The sequence below is a fragment of the Aquarana catesbeiana genome, linkage group LG02 (genome assembly GCF_042186555.1).
Source record: "Aquarana catesbeiana isolate 2022-GZ linkage group LG02, ASM4218655v1, whole genome shotgun sequence".
In the NCBI taxonomy this organism is placed as follows: domain Eukaryota; kingdom Metazoa; phylum Chordata; class Amphibia; order Anura; family Ranidae; genus Aquarana; species Aquarana catesbeiana.
The window spans coordinates 393,555,051-393,578,403 of NC_133325.1; the positions used below are offsets into that span (position 1 = coordinate 393,555,051).

The following is a 23,353-nucleotide window of genomic DNA, read 5'->3' on the forward strand; positions in this document are numbered from 1 at the left end:
TAGTGTGAAAATAGTGACTATTCATTCACTATCGTCAGACAACTGGGTGGGATCGGGTGCAGTGCCAATATATTTATTGTATTTATTGGTGTATAACACTCACTTTTTCACCATGCAAATCGGGTGCAAATAGCATGTCCGTGTTATATGCCAATACTTCAATTTTAGCTGCCTCAAAGGGGACAGGGATGGGGGTGGGACGAGCTCCATCAGATTACATACAGTGAGAATCTCCTGTTTACTTGGTGGCCTCTGTAATAGGCTGCACTGATGGCAATAGTGAGGCTGCTGCATTGATGGCAATGGTGAGGCTGCTGCATTGATGGCAATGGTGAGGCTGCATTGATGTGGACTGGTGAGGCTGCATTGATGTGGACTGATGAGGCTGCATTGATGGCATTTGTGAGGCTGCAGATGGGTATTGATCAGGCTGCATTCATGGCAATGTTGAGGCTGCAGATGGACACTAACCCTTATTTTGCTTCAAAGTTCCTTATTTAAAATGTAAGTTTTTTTCCTGAAAATTCCCTCTTAAAATTAAAGTGCGTGTTATACGCCTGTGCGTGTTATATGCCGATAAATACGGTAATTTTTTTTTTTTTAGGCTAAAAAAGCATTAGTTATAATAAAAGTGCTATTATTCTTTAAATGTAATTAATGACTTTGATAGTAAAATTTATGAAACACCGGTCAGGTCATGAACAAATCTTAGACAACCTTTTTCTTCCATATTGCACAAATCCCACATGAACTTCATGAGCCATAAGAGATTATATATATATATATATATATATATATATATATATATATATATATATTTGCTACAATGTAAAGTAGTGAGTGTACACCTTGTATAACAGTGTAAATTTGCTGTCCCCTCAAAATAACTCAACACACAGCCATTAATATCTAAACCGCTGGCAACAAAACACCCCTATGTGAAAATGTCCAAATTGGTCCCAAAGTGTCAATATTTTGTGTAGCCACCATTATTTTCCAGCACAGCCTTAACCCTCTTAAACATGGAGTTCACCAGAGCTTCACGGGTTGCCACTGGCGTTCTCTTCCACTCCTCCATGACGACATAATGGAGCTGGTGGATGTTAGAGACCTTGCACTCCTCCACCTTCCATTTGAGGATGCCCCACAGAGGCTCAATAGAGTTTAAGTCTGGAGATATGCTTGCCCAGTCCATCACCTTTACCCTCAGCTTCTATAGCAAGGAAGTGGTTGTCTTGGAGGTGTGTTTGGGGTCGTTATCATGTTGGAATACTGCTCTGCAGCCAAGTCTCTGAAAGTAGGGGATCATGCTCTGCTTCAGTATGTCACAGTACATGTTGGCATTCATGGTTCCTTCAATGAACTGTAGCCCCCCAGTGCCGGCAGCACTCAGACCATGACACTCCCACCACCATGCTTGACTGTAGGCAAGACACACTTGTCTTTGTACTCTTTCACCTGATTGCCACCACACATGCTTGACACCATCTGAACCAAATAAGTTTATCTTGGTCTCATCAGACCACAGGACATGGTTCCAGTAATTCATGTTCTTAGTCTGCTTGTCTTCAGAAAACTGTTTGCGGGCTTTTTTGTGCATCATCTTTAGAAGAGGCTTCCTTCTGGGACGACAACTATGCAGACCAATTTGATGCAGTGTGCAGTGTATGGTCTGTTCACTGACAGGCTGACCCCCCCACCCCTTTAACTTCTGCAGCAATGCTGGCAGCACTCATACATCTTTTTCCCAAAGACAAGCTCTGGATATGATGCTGAGCACGTGCACTCAACTTCTTTGGTCGACCATGGCGAGGCCTGTTCTGAGTGAAATCTGTCCTGTTAAACCGCTGTATGGTCTTGGCCACTGTGCTGCAGCTCAGTTTCAGGGTCTTGGCAATCTTCTTATAGCCTAGGCCATCTTTATGTAGAGCAACAATTCTTTTTTCTTTAATCGTACATAACGGGACACAGAGCCATAGTAATTACTATGTGGGTTATAGTCCACCTTCAGGTGCTGGACACTGGCACACCCTAAACAGGAATTTGCCTCCCTATATAACCCCTCCCATACCGGGAGCATCTCAGTTTTTTCGCCAGTGTCTAAGGTGTTGGTCACGAGTGAAGATGTGCTGTGCAGAGCTCCACTGGAGCAATCCTTGCTGGGGCTAGCTATGCAGCCAAAACCATTCAAAGTGTCTTTTAGGCCAAATTGAATGGTACCTGGGCATCATGCCTGAAGAAAAGAGGTTTTGCTTGTAAACGCTTCTCTTTTTAGAGAGCTGGACCCCGGGATCCAGTACTTTTGGTATTAAGGCCATAAAGTTTTACTGGCGGGGTGCTATTACAGGTCCAGGATTGTGGGTTCCCCGAGGGTCCCCGGTTCCTGAAGGTTTGTTAACGGAACTCACCGTGAAGGGTGAAGATTGGGTCTGTTGTTTTTACCACAGAAAACCCTGCGGCGGGAAAGGTAAGTGGAGTTTTCTAAGGAATTTTTAAATTTTCTTATGAAATGTCTCCTTTAAAGTAAATGTTGTAAAAGTGTCACCACTGGGGGCTGAATGGAGCACGTGCCTTCACATGCTTTGCTCAGAGATCACACTGTCACAGAAGCAGCAGACTTTTTTTCCTCCGGCTAGCAGGCAGACCTCCGGTAAGTTTGGGGGGTTTTGCTTCCTCCAGACACCCCCACCTGGGCTGAACTCTTCCCCTCTTCATGAGGCTGAGCATAAGGGAGAACTGAAAAAAAAACTCCATTTGTGCTGGCTGCAAAATTGTCAGAGAGACATAAGAGCAAAGAGGAGCATGAAAGAGGTTTTGGTGACACAGGCATTTCCTATTTGACACATTTACTATTTGCATCAGGCTGAGCATTAATAGCAGTGGCTGGACTATTGCTCAAGCATTGGATGCAATTTCTTCTGGTAGTACCTCTGCTTTGTGCATCGGGCTAAGGTCAGAAAAAAAAAAAAAGAGCTAAAAGGGTCTCCCTCAAGCTCTGGAAAGCCTACTCATTTCTACAAATGGCATCCTCACCTGAGAGAGAGTGGCTGGTCAGAGTGAGCATCGAGGCCATGAAATGTTTGCAACTGTTTTCAACACTGCAGCCCCTGTTTATTGTACAAAAAAGATCTTTTTTCCTCAGCCATGATAGGTTTAAAAAAAAAAAAAAAAAAAGTTTAGCGACTTTAATCGCATCCCAGTATGGGTCAAAATGTGACAGGTTCTCTTCCATTGCCCAGGACCCTCAAACTGAAGAACTAAGGGTGGGAGAAGATGAATTCCCTCAGGGGACCATGGTGAGGCTGATGACTCCTCTTCTGAGGTGTCAAATGTGGGAGAATCAGCTGTTTCAATCTTAAGATCAATGGTGCAATTTCTTGCTGAATGGTCCGCTCCACATTTATGTACCCTTAACTGAGTGTTTTGGGTTCACTAAAGCCTCCTCAAGCTATGCATGCCTTTTTCTGTCCATTCATTGTTGGCAAAGCTTTTTTGTATCTGAGAGGATCACCCAGATAAGCATTATTTTCCCTCCTAAAAAGTTTTCACACTTTATCCTATGGTGGAGGAAATTCACTAAGTAGGGTATACCAGCAATTAATGCTGTTATATCCTCTGTGAATAATTGATTGACTTGTCCAGCAGACAATGCTCAAATCCTTAGGGATCCAATGGATAAAAAGTTGGAATTCCTTTTTAAAAAACAAAATAAGAAAAAAACACTTTTCTCTCTGGCAGATTGAATGTCTCAGCCTGCGCTGTCAGTAATTGCTTAATCGTTGAGAGACCAGTTTAAACAGGTGTTCAAGGTTATCCTGCTCAGCAGGTCCAGGATCTGGCAGCTTTATGTTTGCAATAGTTGCTTTGAGAGATTGTATCCTTCTGGCCTTGCGCCCTTCGCTAAGCACCATGCAGAAGCTCCTGACTAGTCTTCCTTTTGCGGTAAAATAGCTATTTGGGGATATTTGGTTAATACATCCAAAGAAATTCTGGTGGAAAAAGTACCCCTTTTGCCATTTAAGAAAAGGAGTGAATGTATTTTTGTTTTTAAAGCTCCTTCTTCTGCGCCAGGGGCATCAGCCTCCAGGCAGTCACGACGGTTTCCGCTGTCAGGTTCAAAAGGTAATCCTCAGGGTTAACCCCAGGGACAAAAGAGGTCTTGGAGGAGGAAACCTACAAGATGCTGAAGCCTCCTTATGAGGAGGCGCCTTCGCTCGCTCAATGGGGGGAATTCTTTTGCAGTTCTCAAGGATCTGGCAGGAAGAGTGTCAAGACGAATGGGGGACTTCCTCAATAGCTCCAAGGTACAAACTGGAGTTCCAAGAGTTCCCGTCTCCTCATTTTCTCAGATCAAATGTTTCTAAGGATTCAGAGAAAAAGAAGTTTTTCTCTCAAGCATTGGACCATCTTTTGGCAAAAAGTGATCATGGTGGCCCCCATGTAAGAGCAGAGGTTGGGGTTTGGTTAAATCCAAATGGACATTCTGGATCTCAAAAATCTAAATTCAATTCCTGAATATAATCACTCTTTTTCGCATGGAGTCAATCCAATCAGTTATCTCCATCCTACAAGGGGGAGAACTTCTGGCGTCAATCAACATCAAAGATGCATACCTTTATATGCCTTTGTCTTTTATTTCCTCGCTCACTAGTAATATCTACTTTTCAAGGTGGAAAATCTTCATTTTCAGTGTGTAGCTCTGCTTTCCGGTCTAGCTACAGCACCTTGAGTGTTTACAAAGGTTCTGGCCCCTCTTCTAGCCAGATTAAGGGCCCAAGGTATAACGAATATGGTTTACCTGGACGATCTGTTCTTGATAGTCCAGTCGGTAGCCCGCTTAGACCAAAGTATGGTCACCACATTCAACTACCTGGATTATCTAGGTCGTTTCTCAGCCTAGGAGAAATCTTCTTTAAAACCATGAAAAGGGCTAAGATACTTGGGTCTGATCATAGGTACACCCAGAAAAGGGTATTCTTGCCCCAGGCAAAGATCAGCGCTATAAAGGAACTGATTTAGGTGGTCGAAGCAAGATGAATTCTTCTATTCAACTTTGCATGAGGTTGTTGGGAAAGATGGTGGCTTCATTTGAGGCGGTTCCTTATGCTTAGTTTCATTCGAGACTGCTGCAAAACATTATCCTATCGGCTTGGAACAAAGGGTTCAAGCTCTAGATTTCCAATGTGTCTGACTCCAAAGCCTACGGCCACATCACCCTGAAAGCGCCCGATCTCGTCTGATCTTGGAGGCTAAGCAGGGTCGGGCCTGGTTACCACCCGGATGGACCACCTGGAAATACCAGGTACTGTAGGCTGGGTACGCCAGAGCCTCAGTTTGTGGTTAATATCCAAAAATCCGCAAAGGGGAAAATCCTTTCTTCAGTTACCATGGAAGTGGCCCAGATCAGAAATGACCTTGCCCATTATCATCCTTGAAATTCAGGCAGAGCACTTGGTTCTAAGGGCCTGAACGTTCAGTTTACAAGGGTTTCCTGTCAGGATTCCATCCAACTATGCCACAGCAATGGCCTATATTAATCACCAAGGGGGCACAAGAAGTTGTGCAGCCCAGAGAAAGGTGAATCATATCCTATCTTGCCCATTATCATCCTTGAAATTCAGGCAGAGTACTTGGTTCTAAGGGCCTGAACGTTCAGTTTACAAGGGTTTCCCGTCAGGATTCCATCCAACTATGCCACAGCAATGGCCTATATTAATCACCAAGGGGGCACAAGAAGTTGTGCAGCCCAGAGAAAGGTCGCCAGCAGTTGTTCCCAGGAAAATGGTTCCTTCAACCCAATATCTTCCTGTCAATATGTCAAAGATGGGGGATCCCAGACATAGATCTGTTTACGTCCAGGTTCAACAAAGAAATTGTTTTTGACACAAAGTTGTCAAAGGATCCGCTAGCATGTGGAACAGATGCCTTGCTATTCCCGTGGAATCGGTTCTCACTGATTTATGCATTCCCTCCTATTCTGCCTGCGTCCACGACTTCTTCGCAGGATCAAGCAGGAAGGGAAGTTGGTGATTCTTGTGGCCTCCAGCGGGGCCCAGGAAATCTTGGTATGCAGGGATCATAAAAATGACAGTAGGGGACCCATAGACCCTACCGCCACGGCTAGACCATCTTTCGCAAGGTCCAGTATTCCATCCTACTTTACAAATGCTAAATTTACCGGTTTGGCTATTAAGACCCACACTCTGAAGAAACATGGGCTGTCAGGTTCAGTGGTTTCTATCTTGATTGATGCAAGGGAGCCGGCCTCCATAATTATATATTATGGAGTCTGGGAAGCATATGTCTCCTGGTGTGAAACCAGGGGTTGCACCCCAGGAGATAGGTCAAAGGTAGAATCCTTGACTTTCTGCAGATGGGGTGAGAAATAAAGCTGGCCTTGAGTGCTTTCTAAGGACAGGTCTCGGCCTTATAGTTATTATTTCAATGACCACTTGCTTCACTTTCGTAACTTTATTCAGTGGGTAACACGGCTTAATCCCCGGTTAGGTCACCCCTGAACCCTTGGGACTTGAATTTTGTTTTTGGCGGCATTGCAAAACAGCCTTTTTTTGGACCAATACAACATATTCCCTTGGTCCTTTTTTTGATAAGGAAACTATTTTTTCTGGTAACCATATCTGCTGCAAGAAGGGTATCAGAATTGGCTGCTTTTTCTTGTAAAGAGCCATATTATTATTGTTCACAAGAATAAGGTAGTATGGTATCTTCATCCTAACTTTTTACTATCTAAACCAGGATATTATTATCTTCATTTTTTCCAGAACCCTGTTCTATGGAAGAAAAATCACTACATTCTCTTGATGTGGTGAGAGCAGTTTACTTAAAGACGACTGCTCAGATTCGGAAAACTGATGTTTTGTTCGTATCGCCTGAAGGTCCTAAAAGAGGACAGGAAGCATGGAAATCTACTATTCTAAATGGATTGGACAAGTAATCGTTCTAGCTTATGGTTTAAAGAGGTAGTTTCTACTCTCTCAAATCAAAATGGACTCCTTTAGGGCTGTTAGTGCTTCATGGGCAGTGCATCACCATGCCTCCATGGCGCAAATCTGCAAGGCCGCAACTTGGTCTTCAATCCATACATTTACCAGATTCTATCAGGTGGATGTAAAAAGACATGAGGATGTCGCCTTTGGGCGCAGTGTACTGCAGGCAGCAGTATAAGTCCTCTGATCTCATGGTTCCCTACTTTTGTTGTGTCTCCCTCCCCTCAGTTGGCATTGCTCTGGGACATCCCACATAGTAATTACTATGGCTCTGTGTCCTGTGATGTATAATTAAAGAAAATAGGATTTTTATAACAGTTTACCTGTAAAATCCTTTTCTTTTGAAGTACATCACCGGACACAGAGGTCCCACCCCTCTTTCTAGTATACACGTGTATTGCTTTGCTACAAAACTGAGATGCTCCCGTATGGGAGGGGTTATATAGGGAGGCAACTTCCTGTTTAGGGTGTGCCAGTGTCCAGCAACTGAAGGTGGACTATAACCCACATAGTAATTACTATGGCTCTGTGTCCCGTGATGTACTTCAAAAAAGGATTTTACAGGTAAGGTGTTATAAAAATCCTATTTTTAAGATCCTCAGAGTTCTTTGTCATGAGGTGCCATGTTGAACTTCCAGTGACCAGTATGACAGAGTGAGGGCGATAACACCAAATTTAACACACCTACTCCCCATTCACACCTGAGACCTTGTAACACTAGTGAGTCACATGACACCAGGGAGGGAAAATGGCTAATTGGGCCCGATTTGGACATTTTCACTTAGGGGTGTACTCACTTTTGTTGCCAGCGGTTTAGACATTAATGGCTGTGTGTTGAGTTATTTCGAGGGGACAGCAAATTGGCACTGTTATACAACCTGTACAATCACTACTTTACATTGTAGCAAAGTGTCATTTCTTCAGTGTTGTCACATGAAAAGATATAATAAAATATTTACAAAAATGTGAGGGGTGTACTCACTTTTGTGAGATACTGAATATATATATATATATAGATCTATATATATATATCTATATATATATCTATATATAGATATATATATAGATATATATATATATAGATCTATATATATAGATCTATATATATCTATATATAGATCTATATATAGATATATATAGATATATATATATATAAATAATCTGACACTATAGCACTATGCACTTCACACATCTGACAGCCACTAATGTTGGGGTACTTGGTAGCCTCTGTAATGTCCTGAAATACAAAATATGACTCAGTACTTGGTGGAAAAACCCTTGTTGGCAAGCACAGAGGTAAGACATCCCTTGTAGTTAGTGACCAGGTTTGCACACATCTCAGGAGAGATGTTAGTCCAGAGTTACTCTTTTTTACAGATCTTCTCTAAATCCTTAAGGTTTCTTGGCTGTCACTTGGCAACTCAAAGTTTCAGCTCCCTTCATACATTTTCTATACGATTATGGTCTGGAGACTCACTAGGTCACTCCATGACCTTAATGTGCTTCTTCTTGAGCCATTCCTTTGTTGCCTTGGTGGTATGTTTGGGGTCATTGTCATGCTGAAAGACCTATCCATGACCCATCTTCAGTGTTCTGGCTGAGGGAAGAAGGTTCTCATCCAAGATTTTACAATACATGGCCCCATCCATCGGTCCCTCAATGCGGCAAAGTCGGTTTGTACCTTAAGCAGAGAAACAGCCCCGAAGCATGATGTTTCCACCTCTGTGTTTTACTGTAGGGATGGTGTTCTTAGCGTCAGAGTCAGCATTTTTCTTCCTCCAAACACAGCAAGTCCCCCTCCTCAAGAAGGCACATGTACAGTGATGAATCAAAGAGTTAGCAAAGCACCAACACAGGATGGAACTGTGGGAGCCTAAGGTAGCGCAATGCCATGTCCTAAACGTCAATTAATTAAATAAACAAAGTGGGGAAAAATTGACTTTCCAGGCACCAATCATAGAAAATAAACAGTAACTTTTTATTAACAATTAATACATAGAGATAAAAAAAATTTAAAAAACTGTAAAATAATTGCAGTAGTAACTATACCTCTCCAATATGGATCATGAATGTCAGAATCATGCCATAATAGACATGTATGACTGTAATAGATTATAATATTCAAATAAGCTCTACATGTTTCGCAAAAATTGCTTCTTCAGGAGCTTGATAAACATTCTAAGGAGAGAAAGAAGCAATCAGTAATTGTAACAATTATAATGATGTATAACATGGGTATAAAGTCTCAAAATATGCATAGAACACCAAGACTGCACCCAGGGGCGGCCAACCACAGGGCATGCAATGTGTGCAGCAGGCAATATGCGGGGAGGTGCCAGATAGAAAACTAAAAACGTGTATCTATATAGAAGCACCAAGAAATAGGAGTAGACTATACACAGTAATAAGACAACCAGCACCACAACAGAATGGTATTGTGCAATTGAAAAGCACAGGGAGCCTATCTAGGCCTACCTTAACACAAGACATGGTTAAATAGAGGTTGTATCTATGAAGTATGACTGGGATCTTTAATTTTGGCTGAAAACTGTGCTTAGCGGCAATAAAGTGCCACCCAAAAAATATAAAAGTAACACTGGGAATAGCTCTATACAAAAGCAGTTCACAAAAGATGATAACTAATGGAAATCTTATCATTAGTCTCACCTGATAATTATATTTGGTATAGAAAAGAGATGCCAGGGCCAAAAAATGGACCAATATTAGGCCCAAAGAGATTACATCATAAGGGAGAAATAAAAATGGTGTTGCTGTAGCAGCACAGAAAGCACAAAAAGAGCTTCAAATCCACACCATCTGAAAAGATAGGAGTATCACCAATAAGTCCTTCAAAAGTCATAAAAGTGCCATCAGATACTAATTAGACAACATGGATACATACCAGACTAGAAAGGATTATAGAGTATGGATGAGTCCAGAACGGGATCAGCGTTTGGAGTGGTTGCCATGATATAAGCAGGGCCGTCTTAATAGCATCATGGGCCCCTGGGCAAAGTAATGCTCAGGGGGCCCTACAATGGAGACAGCGCAGGTAAACAGACATCAAGTAGGTAGGAGGCAGACAAGTGGAGGTTCCCCATTTTGGATGGAGCTTTGCAGTAACTACATGAACAATCATTCTGTACAGCAAAGAAACAGTGGGAAAATACTACATATATAAAGTAACAAAGCTGTTCTCTGCATATAATATATCTGCTAGACTGATGCCTCCCCAGCACTATGGCCCCTCTACACATAGATATATCCCCAGCACTCGGACCCCTCTACACCCTAGATATCCCCCCCAGCACTCTGACCCCTCTACATCCCAGATATCCCCCCAGCACTGTGACCCCTCTACATCCCAGCTATCCCCCCAGCACTGTGACCCCTCTACATCCCAGATATCCCCCCAGCACTCTGACCCCTCTATATCCCAGATATCCCCCCAGCACTGTGACCCCACTACATGCCAGATATCCCCCAGCACTGTTACCATATACCATAAGATACCCCTTGTATTCTGAACCCACTACATCCCTGATACCTCTAGCACTATAAAAAACACAAGCTACCCCAAGCATTGCGACCCCCATACACCCCAGACCCCCCCTCAGCATTGTTTTCCCCCATACACCCTTGATATCCCCCAGCACCATTATTCCATCCATGTAGGACCCCCTTTTCCAGTGGAGATACAGTACATGTAAACTTTTTGCTATGTGCCCACCTCCAGCACTGGACTCACCTATACCAATCAAGCAGGCAGAAGGAGGGGCGGAGGAGGGAGCATCCCTCCAGGCATTCCAAGCCCTTCGGTTCAAACGATGCTGGACAGCTGAGCTCACCATGACACCATCCGCAATGCTACTTCTGTAGGTGGGCTCTCAGTGCTGCCGGCTCAGAACTCCCACTCCAGCTCCTACCATGCAGCCTTCGAGTCATTCAAGCTGCATGGGGCGGGGTCAGAGCATCACTGGCGCTGCGGTCCTGCCCCTCCCTGCTGGCTGTGAAATAATAGGTATCATTCTGCACAACACGGCGCACCGCTGCCAGCCTGCCTCCCCTGTGTATCCATCACTCTCAGTGCCATCATGGGGCCCCCAATTTTGGGGCAATGTGGGCTCAAGGACCAGCTGCTTTGGGGAAAGTGCAGGGGACCCCATGCAGCTGGGGCACCTGGGCAGTGCCCAGGTGTGCCCACTCATTAAGACAGCCCTGGATATAAGGCTCAGATGGTTGCCTTATATGCACGTCCCAATCAGGTGTGCGGAGGGACTTCCACCTCACCTGACTCGGCCATAACAGGGTGCGTGCACAACACCACTCGGCCGCGCATGCGCAGTCCGCAAAAGCGGCATCGGCAGACAAGACCGAGCAGGGCGAGTGTCCCAGTGGGAACCGCAGGGCTGAGAGCTCCCTCAAGTGTGACCTCCGGAAATAGCAGTGCAAATAATGCACTGCATGGGTCAGCATGGAAATGCCCGGGACTGCTGGGTGCAATAGCGGCCAGCCAGGAACGACAGCTGAGGGGAGTAAACAAGCCCAGGCCCACAAACTCTGCAGAACTGTCCAATGGGATGAGAAAAGACTGCGGCTTACTGGCCGCAAATATGACCCGCAGTGCTAGCACGCCATGCAGAGCCAGTCCATCGGTGCCGTCAGGCAATCCCACGCATAGTAGAGACCAATTAACTAGAACAATGTAAAAAAGTAGAAACTACAGATATAATAAAATTTAACATATACATAATGTAAATAACTTGATACAGAAAAAACATTTGAAATAAAATTCGGACATTGAATACATAGGCAGGGAATGCCATAGACAGAAGGACATTATTACATTGATTTTTAGCATCAAACAGAAACGCCTGCAACTGCAGAAATCGCATCAGAGGGAGAGATAGATAGATAGATAGATAGATAGATAGATAGATAGATAGATAGATAGATAGATAGATAGATAGATAGATAGATAGATAGATAGATAGATAGAGAGCAACAATACAGGATAGCATATACAGTATATAGAAAAAGCAATCACTGTTGGTAAAGCTACCCAATGCCTTTACAGGAATGGGGATAAAAAAGGGGATAAAATGGGGATAAAATGGGGATAAAAAATGGGGATAAAAAAATGGGGATAAAAAAGTGCCACATTGGGCAGTTTAAATCTAAAGCCCATAGATACCCAAGGACAAAAGGTGGAGTGACCACATCAGTGGATCCCTTTTTCCTGGGTACCCTGCCCGCAGGTAGGGGCATAATGGCTCTTGGTAAGTTTGTCGTGTAAAGAAACAGCCCATTTGAAAACAATCTCAGGGCGATCACAGATGTATTTATTAAGAATTGGATCATCATGTAAGGTATGCTTTATTAAATGCCTTGCGTGAGAGCAATTTCGAATAACTACGCAGTAGGAGTCGCCCCCTCAGTAGATCTGCGTGGTATCTGAAATCGCTGTCACGGGTACAATTCCTTCTAAGTCTAATGTATTGGGTATAGGGAATGCTACGGATGAGTGTAGTAGGGCGTGCACTTGAGGAATGGAGGATAGTGTTCCCAGTAGTCTCCTTACGGTAGAGTGTAGTGGCTAGACAGTTGTCATGGTCTTTGAAAATTAGAAGATCAAGAAACTAAATTTTACGCAAATCACTGTTTACAGTAAATTTGAGATTGTATGTATTGTTGTTAGGAAGATCAACAAATCTGTCCACTGCTGGTTGTGTGCTGGTCCATACAATAAATATATTATCGATATACCTAAGCCACACCAATGCATGGCTGGTGTGGCTGGCTAGGGCCCCACACTGCAATGCATATCCTAACACTGAACTTCTCTTATTTGCTCCTTCTATTGGTCTGTTAAATAAACTGTGGAAAGTGTTTTGTTATTTGTTGTTTTGTTATTTCTGTTTCCTAATGCAGAAAAAGACCTTACAGAAAACTTGTGAGTTTATAACATCTGGTGCTACACATTACATGGATTTAGACATGCTTTATTAATCACACATCACCAGTTTCAATTTCAACTTATTCTCAGCACCTTTTGACTTGTTTTGCTACCATCCTTCATGATGGAGTATGGTCCAGAACTAATATCATTTAAACCAACACATTTCACCTGTAGGCTGACTTGTCATTGTTGCTTTCTTTCTTGATGTAAAATATTATTGTCAGTTTATATTTTACTATATCATACATTCTTTGCTTTTTAGGCTAAGGAACGTGTAGGCTTGAGAAAGAACCTTGGATATTTTGACCATAGTATTGATGCCACAGGTATGTAACTTTTGTAATATTTTGACACTGGCCAAATAAAAATATACATAACAAAGCATTTAAAGTAGAACTAAAGGCAAACCTTTTTTCCAATGTTGGATAGAGTAGCAGAGGGTTATAACCCCAGTCAGGATTTTTTTTGCCATCTGTGTCTCATCGGGGAGATTTCCCTTCATTTCTCAACCCATAGCCAAACAGGAAGTGAGAGGAAATCCCTCCAAAGTGATGGAATCCCTCGTTGTCAAAAGAACTAGCATACCAAGTGGAAGTTTTGTGCTCTCTTGCTTTTCCAGGGGCAACCCAAAATTTGGGATTTTCTTTTATTTTCACTTTTGAATATAATGGTAAGCAGGACAAACAGTATAGGTGTGCGTACGGGGTGTGCCTGGGCACACCCTAATCCAGAAGTGCATTTGTGAGGTCAGGCACTGATGTAGACGAGAAGGGGTGGCAGCATCAGTGCCTGACCTCATAAATGCGCTTCTGGAAGAATGGTCAAACATTCCCATAGACACTCCTAAACCTTGTGGACAGCCTTCCCAGAAGAGTTGAAGCTGTTATAGCTGCAAAGGGTGGGCCAACTCAATATTGAACCCTACAGACTAAGACTGGGGTGCCATCAAAGTTCATGTGTGTGTAAAGGCAGGCATCCCAATACTTTTTACAATATAGTGTATATTGCTCAATTGCAGCGCAGTTTGCATAGAAGCCTCAGGAATCCAGGGCCTAGTATTGCTATCTGGCAGGGGTGCCTGAAAAAAAAAACCCTGTTGAAGAAAATTACAAATGTTTTTGACATGTAAGACAGTATGATTGTCTTTCAAACCTGTGATTGGCTGCGGATTTAGAATGTCCTTATACTATACCAAATTTTTGTCCTTATACTATATCAAACTTGATCAATTTAATGTAAACAATGTTATATACATCAATGCTTTGTTACTGAGTTTATTATATACAGATATGGGAGAGCTATATCTTGTTCCATATACACATTTATGTTTAGTAGAGCAGCAGAGAGATACTGTGCATTATTTGCTAATTTTATTGATCACATTTTTTCAGTTCACTAAGTGCATTGTATTGCCATTTATTTTAAAGGGAACCCCAACACACATTTACTGTAGAAAAAATGTCCACAACACACAGATGTAAATGCTCTGTGGATTGTGGTGGACTGCATCGTCAAAAAATGTATTGCTCCTAAATACTGTACAGGAAAACGTTTGTGTTAAAGCACTAACAGTGGACCCTACATGTACAAGCCCACTGGCTTTATTGTAGATTTTGTATGGAAAAGTCAATTTAAAAAGAATATTGTATTGTTTGTGGTAAAATGCCAATGCCTCCTGTCTTGGAAAAAAAAACACCTTTTAGAATTTCAAAGAGAGCAGCAAATTGAGTTCAGGTAGTAGTAACAATTAACAACAAAAAAAAAGCATTCAATAATTATCCCTTTCATGTAGAAAAATACCAATCCCAAGCAGTCCCCCAGTTCACTCAATCAGGGTGAATGAATAAATTGCAAGTCCCGTCTGCCACAGTGGGGGACAGAATAGTTCCCAATACAACTGCAAATGATCACTGCACTCAGTCCAGTGACACTTCCTCCAGCTCTCCAACTGGAAACCTGTACAGAGGCATGGACAGAAAGCAGGAGGAAGTTTGCAGGAGCCTGACGTTGCACCCACGATCCATGATGATTGTGGGTGCAATGCTTTGCAGGCTCCTGTGAAAAAAAAAAATAAATGCACATTTTTTTTCTTGCAAAAACATGTACATTTATTGCTTTGTCTTTTGTGTTGTTTTTATAAAGGTGAACCTGGCCTTTAAAAGATGTAGCTTTCACTGGAAAACTAGTATTCTCGCTGGTGCTGTCCTCTGCAGACCCACCCTTCCAATCTTCAGCACCACTCCTCTTTCTGGTTGAATGCCACCCAGCCAGAGGTGAATTTTCATCACTGGAGCCTAGAGGCACACAACTTTTTGTCCTTCATAACAACTCTGAGTTGGGATCAATCCTTATATATTTTCTTGGCACATCTGACCCTGCATGCAATGTCATTCAATTTCCTTTTTATGAGCCCAAGCTATCATGGGCACATCCCCTGAGGAAGCATCATTACACCTACCTGGCCTATTGGTAACTATTCAAGGTGTTAAAAAACAGTTTCCTTTTAATTAATGCCTAATGAACGTGATATATTGTGCCATTCCAATATTGAGAATTTTTAAACTAACCCAATTTTGAGCTGCCTCTGAAGTAAAGATTTGCAAATTTGAGCGTGGTTTTGCATCCAATGTGGACTTTGTTGTGCTAGTCTAAACATATTCTGGTAGATTAGGGACAGAAATCCATGATTTGCATACATAGTTCAGCCTTGGTAGTGGAAGACATGCAAACAATAAGTATGTATTTCTGCCTTTTGCTTATTCTTTAATACTATCATAGATTATATAGTTAATGGTCTCCATTATTCCTGACAGATGACAAGGAACTGACCAACTATGCTGCCCTACATTCCAGCAGTAGTGAAATTGAGCTCCAACAAAAAGATACTCCTGATGTGGCAAAAGAGGACCGGCAAGCTTTGAAGTGGCTCATCATCCGACGGAGTTTAGAGGCACTTGCGGTTATTTCAACATTGTTTATTGGACTTATTATAAAATTCACTGTTAAACAGCACTAGCTGCAATCCCACCAGCAATAGTGCAGTTATGCATGCCATTCTGTATAGTAAGGGTCTTTTTACACTAGTGCTGTGCATTAAAAAAGATAAAAATGTATACACACTGACAACCATGGGATATATAACAGCTAAAGCTTGGCTGTTATATAATTCTTTGTGTCTGGGATCAAAACTAGGCTCTCTTTGACGCTACCTAATGAAGAAATAACAGGAAAACTCTGAGGCACCAATGGCCCAAAAAAAGAAAAAAAAAAAGTTTGGGAACCTTGCACATTTTTGCCTGCTGCTCTTTACTAATGCCTACATGAACTATGATATGGTTACTATACCCCTACTCTATGAACTTGGCTAATCTAGACCCCCACCCCATTTAATTCATTGTACACTTAGAATAATGTTGACTTTGTAAAGCTAACTGCAGCAACTTGTGTGCTTCTTTCCTTAAGACCCCTTTCACACTGGGGCCAACCCTGCGTTAGCAGTAAGGCGCTGCTCGTTTTAGCAGCGCTTTACCGCTGTTTAAGTGGCACTTTTTTGGCTGCAAGCGGGGCACTTTTAACTCCAAAAAAGGTGTTAAAGACTCCTGTGTTGCGGCGTTTCTGAATCGCTTTCCAGGCGCTTCGGAAGTGCTGCCCATTCATTGCAATGGGCAGGGACATTTTGGGAGCGCTGTATACAGCGCTCCCAAACCGCCCCAAAGATGCTGCTTGCAGGACCCATTGCAATGTATGGGAGTAAGTTTTCAGGCGCTTTACAGGCGTTATTTCTAGCGCTAAAACGCCTGAAAACTGCCTCAGTGTAAAAAGGGGTCTAATAAAGATGATTTTTTGTTGCAGTTTCCAGCAAGAGCTTATTCCATAGAGGTGACTAGTCATATATTTAAAATGCAGTGCAATATGAAAAATGCAGAGGTGTGCAAGTGCTTCTCATTTTCATACTAGCCATCCAGCAATATTGTTCCATAGTGTTGGAATACCCTTACTGCTTATGACTGGGTTCCCCCTTGTGGCTGTCTTCTAAACTACACACTTTTCAGGTCCTTTAGTACCTCCTGCGATCGCTAGAGAACCACTCTCTTGCATAAACTTGAGGTATACACTCATCACTTCATGCTGATGATCAACTGTTTAGTTGAAGATCGACAGGGTGTTCTCCTGAGCAAAACCTATTGGGACTGTTAAAGTGGCTCTAAAGCCTTAAAGTGTAAGTAAACCCCCCTATCGTTTTCAGCCAGGGAAGCAGCCATCTTAGCCTCTGTTTAATCTATAACTGCCATGATGCTGCACATGTGATCTGTTATGACACCAGCCATTGGATAGTTTGACAGTTTGGTTGAGAGCACAACCAATGGGAGTGTTACATTTCCGGCACGTGCTGGAAATGGAACTGTTTTATGGATGGGATTACTTCCACTTTAAGGTTTTTCACCTCAATGCATTACAGTGAAAAATTTTCTGTGCTGCAGCTTCTCCCCCTTTTTCTTGTGACCCACGGTTTGTTTAGTGTGCCGCTCAGGCTCGATCACTATGAGGAATAGTGTGAGTGATGCTACAACCACTGCAGGAGTGCCAGCAAAGGATGGAGCTCATCCCAGCTCCTGTAGTCAATGGAAGGAAGAGAGGAAAGATCCCTGGTGATGCACATCTACGGAGTCCTATGGTGGTATGAAATATAGAGAAGAGAGACCCCCGATGGGACTTTAAAGGCAGTAGGTAATAAGGTAATCAGTGTAAAAAATATCAAATTTTATTACAAAAGGTTAAAAAATAGTAGTCAGTTTGTACAATGGTCAATAAATACAATAAAGAATCACCATATAGAAAACGATATACAGTACTCTGAACTTGAACAGGGAACCCTAGGTTGGTCTCGTGTGGATATGGACCCGAATAACAAAGGTTCACCCAGCGATTCCCAACATGTTTCGGAGATGCAGGGTAGATTCCTTCATCAGGGAGAATAGAGAGAAAAGAGTAAAATCGTAGTGTATGGTTGCTTAGCAAGTAGAAATGGCAAATGACCCATAGGCATGCACCCCTTCACACTAACCATAACCATAGATGAGCCACCCATGTCCGCAAGTGGGGAATGGTGATTTGTTTCCCAGGACCTAATAGAAAGGGAAAAGTGGCTGACTGGTAAGCACTGCCCAAATGGTGAGGGGAAGAAAAAAAAAAAAAAATCGCTCACAAGGATCGCATATAGGCGCCCAACATTAACATAGCGCATAGCCTTGTGTGGGTCCCAGCATTTGAAGCTCAATGAGTGTGGTTTACCTCCCCATGACTAAGCTCCTTGGGGTGGAGTGAAACGAGCTGAGGGCATGGCCTGGTGGGAGCCCAGGCTCAGGTTGTCTCTCTCATACCACCATAGGAGTCTGTGGATGTGTGGCATCAGGGATCTTTCCTCTCTTCCCCTCTTTTTCTTACCTGACACCGATCCGATCCAGTGACGTGCACGAGCGCAGTGGCTCCAGCTACTGTCCCTCTCCCTCTCCTCATTGGACAGATTGATAGCAGCAGAAGCCATTGGCTCCCGCTGCTGTCAATCAAAAGCTGTGACACGGGAGCAGGGGGCTGCGCCGAGTCTCGCTGCCTGTGTCCTACAACGCAGCAGCGGGACTCAGGAGCGAGCCCTCACGGATGCCCCTATGTAAAGCAGCTTTCCAAGGGGGGCACCAGATTAAGAGGTGGGGCCTGGAGCCCCGGAAGGGGACCCCAGAAGAAGAGGATCGGGGCTGCTCTGTGCAAAACCATTGCACAGAGCAGGTAAGTATAGGCATCTTTGTTATCAAAAAAAAAAAAAAAAAAATCAAACGTTTACAACCACTTTAACCAATTGCTGACTGCGCTATATCTGAACGATGGCTACAGCGTGGCATGCTCATATGACGCCTACGTACTTTGTGACTGCAGTGTCTGGAGGACATTGGCTCTTTACCTCTATATGTGATCAGCAAGCAGCGGCTCTCTTTACCACGTGAGCAGATGTGTCCAATCACAGCTGATCACGGATATCAACAGAAGCGGGTTATAGGCATGCCTTTCCTCATGCTGACAGCATGAGGAGAAAAGAAGACAGCCGATAACTGGCTTCTCTCAAAGGGACATCTACACTGATAAACAGGGCACTGATTATCAATGTCCTGATCATCAGTGCAGTCCCAACCGTGTTCACCATTGTTGCCAATCAGTGCCCCCTACCAGTGCAGCCTCATCAGCACACATCAGTGAAAGAGAAAATTTACCTGTTTATAGCAAACTATGAAAGTTTTTTTTTTCAAAAATTTTTGGTCTTTATTTAGCAAAAAAAAAACCCAGGTGATTAAATACCACCAAAAGAAAGCTCTCTTTGTGTAAAAATAAATGCTAAAAATTTTGTTTGGGTACAGTGTTACATGACCACGCAATTGTCATTCAAAGTGTGACAGCGCTGAAGATTGGCCTGGGGAGGAAGGGGCTAAAAGTGCCCAGTGGGCAAGTGATTAACATACCGCTGTGAAATGACGACTATGAGACCATACTAAATGAGATATTGTTTTTACTGTGGAACATTTTACTTGTGTTATTCAATAAATTGTAATGATTTTAATAGTTTTGTCTGTCATTAAAAGCACCTTTAAAGTAAATTTACTTTAACTGGGATGTGGTGTGATTATGTGTTTCAATAGGTTCAACTACCCATACCTACTTGTATACCACAGTAACCTTGAACAGGAAGTCTGTACTGACGGATGTGAAGCAAATCAGTCTCAGAAAGAACAGCCAAGGCCAATATTTGACTCTTAACCATACTCAAGGCCACTCCCTCATCTACTTCTGATAGAAGGAAAGGCAGAATAGTACTGATGGGAAGTTCGAATCTTTTAAGTGAATCGTTTCATTTCGAACTACTCACTGAAATGAACCGATTCAATGAATCAATTCTTCAGTTCACTTGCCGAGTCTGCTGACAAGCAAGTGAACCAAAGCTCTGACTCAACCTTATTAAATGATTAGAATCAGAAGACCGATTCACAGAAGGTTGTCAGGTCCTGGGGACGTTTACTTGGATTTAGTTCCTTGGCTCAGAGCACAAGCCTATTGTGTCAGACCACAATTTGTCAGATTAACCAGTGTCATCAATTTTGATGACGCGCAAACACCTGTGTAAGGCTAGGTTTCCACTATTGCGACCTGAAAGTCATGTGTTTTTGCAGCGATTTTGATGCGACTTGAAACAGTGCCTGTGTATTCTTGAGGTCTATGGACCTCAAGTCGCTGTGACTTGAAGTTGCGCGGATATGAGCGGTACTCATTGGAAATCATGGGGGTACGACTTGTCATGCGACTTTGCAGTCCCAAGTCGCATGACAAGTCGCACTGGTGGAAACCGAGCCCAAATGAAAAGCGGATTTTTGTGCATGTGAACTGCATTCTGATCGGCCAACTTCACAGTTAACATTGGTAGCCATCAGAATTGTCTGTAGTCTTTACAGCGCATGCGCAGGAATAATGATCAGATTTTACTACCGCGGGTGAAGTACCCACAGTAGTAAAAATCCAAATGTTAAGCCCAGGTTCACACTGAGCTGCGGGAATGAAAGCGTGCGAGTTCAGCTGACCTTGCGCGCTTTCATTCCCACGTCAGTCCCAAATTCAGGGGGAATTCCAGAGACATCTGTGCGGGTTTTTGCACAGATGTCAATGGAAATCTCACCCAGAAATCACCAAAATTAGTATAGAAACTACTTTTAGAAATCGGTGCAGCGCCGCATATGCAGCGTCACACCGATTAGGACATGTCAAATTGCATCAATGTGAACCAGGGCTTAGGCTCCTTTCACACTTGTGCAACTTGAAAGTCGCGTGATTTTGACGTGACTTGACGCAATGCCTGTGCCTCTGCCTCAAGTCGCATGAAAATCACAGGGACTACTTTGAAGTTGGACAGATATGAACGGTACTCATTGGAAATCATGGGGTACGACTTGTCATGCGACTTTGCAGTCCCAAGTTGCACAAGGGTGAAAGGGGCCTCAGGCTGTACCTTATCACTGCTGCTACCTGATCATTGATTTAGTGTATTGTTCTACTGGTGGTGACTCATGGTTCTTTCAGTGTACTGTGTTCTAACAACTCATATGATTCTAGGACTCAGTAACTCATATGATTCTAGGACTCAGTAACTCATATGATTCTAGGACTCAGTAACTCATATGATTCTAGGATTCAGTAACTCATATGATTCTAGGACTCAGTAACCCATATGATTCTAGGACTCTATGTACTTTGTACTCTTGACTCAGAACTGTATCCAGTTCAGTGTGCTGTGAGCCGACCAATTGGTTGCAGGGAGGGTCTGAGCTCTCTCACTCTAGGTTCATATTATCAGACCTGCTATGCTATTGACTCCATAGTGAAATGTTTCAAACGGATCAGTTCAAATGAATCGATTCATCTAGTTCACTGAAAAGAATCGATTCAAAGTAACGATCTTTATAGAATAGGACTGACCACTGAGTCTCACACCAATAGAACTATATTTTCCAGGTTGAATTATACATTTTCCTTGAAGTTAGCCACTTTCATATAGACATGACCATAACCTTCAGAAACTAGCAAAAACTGGAGTCTGACTGACAGGGAGGGGTTATATCAGGGGAGGGGACACTTTTTCTTTTTTTTTGGTAGTGTCCAATCGCCTAAAAGGTGTCAGCATTACCCTATCGTTATGAATTTGAAGATACTCTACGTCCCAGAGGTATGAAAAAGAAAAAACTATTTGCTTGCGATCTGCATGAATGTAGGTTTAAAAGGTCCCCGATTCTGGAGAAAACACCTCACAACTCCTTGTAACTTTTCTCCTAACCAATCCAAGCAACGGTACATTGATTAGCAGGCTGTTTTTGTCTACAGCAGCTGTGGCCCCCCTTTTTTTTTTTTTGCTGAGATGGGCTTAAACAGACAGAGAAAATCATTTTTTCTTTCCTTATAATCACACCAACACATATGGCAGCTGAACCAAAGATAAGTGTAAATGACAAAACACATATATAACAAATAATAAATATATTGGATGTAAAGTGTGTGTAAATAATTAAAAAAAAAAATGTGTATATATATATATATATATATATATATATACACACACACATACACACACATAGGCGTAGCTTGTGGGCCCCGATGCAAACGTTGACCTGGCCCCCACCACCACCACCACTTCCATCGTGTGTGCAGATACACCCACCACACGCCAAGATACTCACAGTGGCTTAAGAGTTTAGAGTTCCCAGAGTTCCTCCTTACATTAGAGGACAGGTGTCACCGCTGGAGAATCAGAGGACAGGGATCACCGCTGGAGAATCAGAGGACAGAGACCCCTAGCAGGTCACTTGGCAGAGCTCCTTTCCCATCCCAGTACTGTATACAGCTCTCCCCCACACACTACACAGGGCTGGAATCACATTCCTTTACACACAGTCTATCAGCCCTTACAGGGTGTATCTGGCTTTTATGTTGCAGTTTTGACCTGTGAAATTCTCTGGTCGGAACGGCAGTGTAGTTGCAGTAGGCAGATACACCCTGTGCAGATCATGGCTGACTGGCTGTGTTGTAAAGGAATGTGATTTCAGCCCTGTGGAGGAGGAACAGTATAGAGTGCTGTGATGGGAAAGAAAATCAGCAGCCGGGCATAGCATGCAGGGTGGAGGGGGTGGTAAGGGTATTTTTTTGGGGGGGGGACACTTAAACCTGGGGGGGGCAAAGCCATGTGACATGAAATCTGGAGTCTGCAGCTCAGGCCTCCCCCTGAGGAGGTGTTAAGGGATTTGTTTTAGCAATTTCTAAAGGTTTCTCTGTCAGTGTTGGCAGGTGTTGGGGGAAGGTCACCTCCCGAAGGTGCATGTCTTTTCCCCAGTTGTCAGGGAAGTGGAGTAAGCAGACATCTCCGAGTGGGGGGTACAAAGAATCCCAGATAGTGACTAGAAGACACTGAGCGGTGTCATACCTCACCTGTAACATCCGTCCCATCGTGGCTACAGGACGGAACTCTTCTCCTCTTAACTCGCTGAGCTCGGTTACCATTCCATGTTGCCAGCACACAGCACAGACACTTCCCCATCCTGGGATGTTCTCACCCCATGCTCCTCTCCGTTTAGGAAATGGCTCACAACGTCTCCCCAGCCAATGAGAACAGAGGGGTGTGGACTGTAGAAGGCAAAGTGGAAGCCCAGTACTGGAGCGTAGCTGTGGGGCCCTAGGGCAGATCGGAGCTGGACTTTGTGGAGGATATGATAATATGACAGGGAGGCTGCAGGGGCCCACTGGAGCTAGGGGCGGGGTTGCAATTGTGACCCCTGCAACCCCTTATGCTACGCCCATGTATATA

At 43.3% G+C, this 23,353-nt stretch overlaps 1 protein-coding gene and 1 pseudogene across 1 annotated transcript in view; both read left to right on the forward strand.

The window, feature by feature from the left end:
• Nucleotides 1-19,620, forward strand: part of LOC141128137 (multidrug and toxin extrusion protein 1-like) — a 228,124-nt gene extending 208,504 nt beyond the window's left edge. The window contains exons 16-17 of the mRNA XM_073615236.1: nucleotides 13,229-13,292; nucleotides 15,780-19,620. Of these exons, the coding sequence (XP_073471337.1) occupies nucleotides 13,229-13,292; nucleotides 15,780-15,982 (267 nt within the window). The 3' untranslated portion in view covers nucleotides 15,983-19,620. The remainder of the gene's footprint in view (nucleotides 1-13,228; nucleotides 13,293-15,779) is intronic.
• On the forward strand, nucleotides 5,199-5,314 carry LOC141130304 (5S ribosomal RNA; annotated as a pseudogene).
• Nucleotides 19,621-23,353: the final 3,733 nt, after the last annotated feature.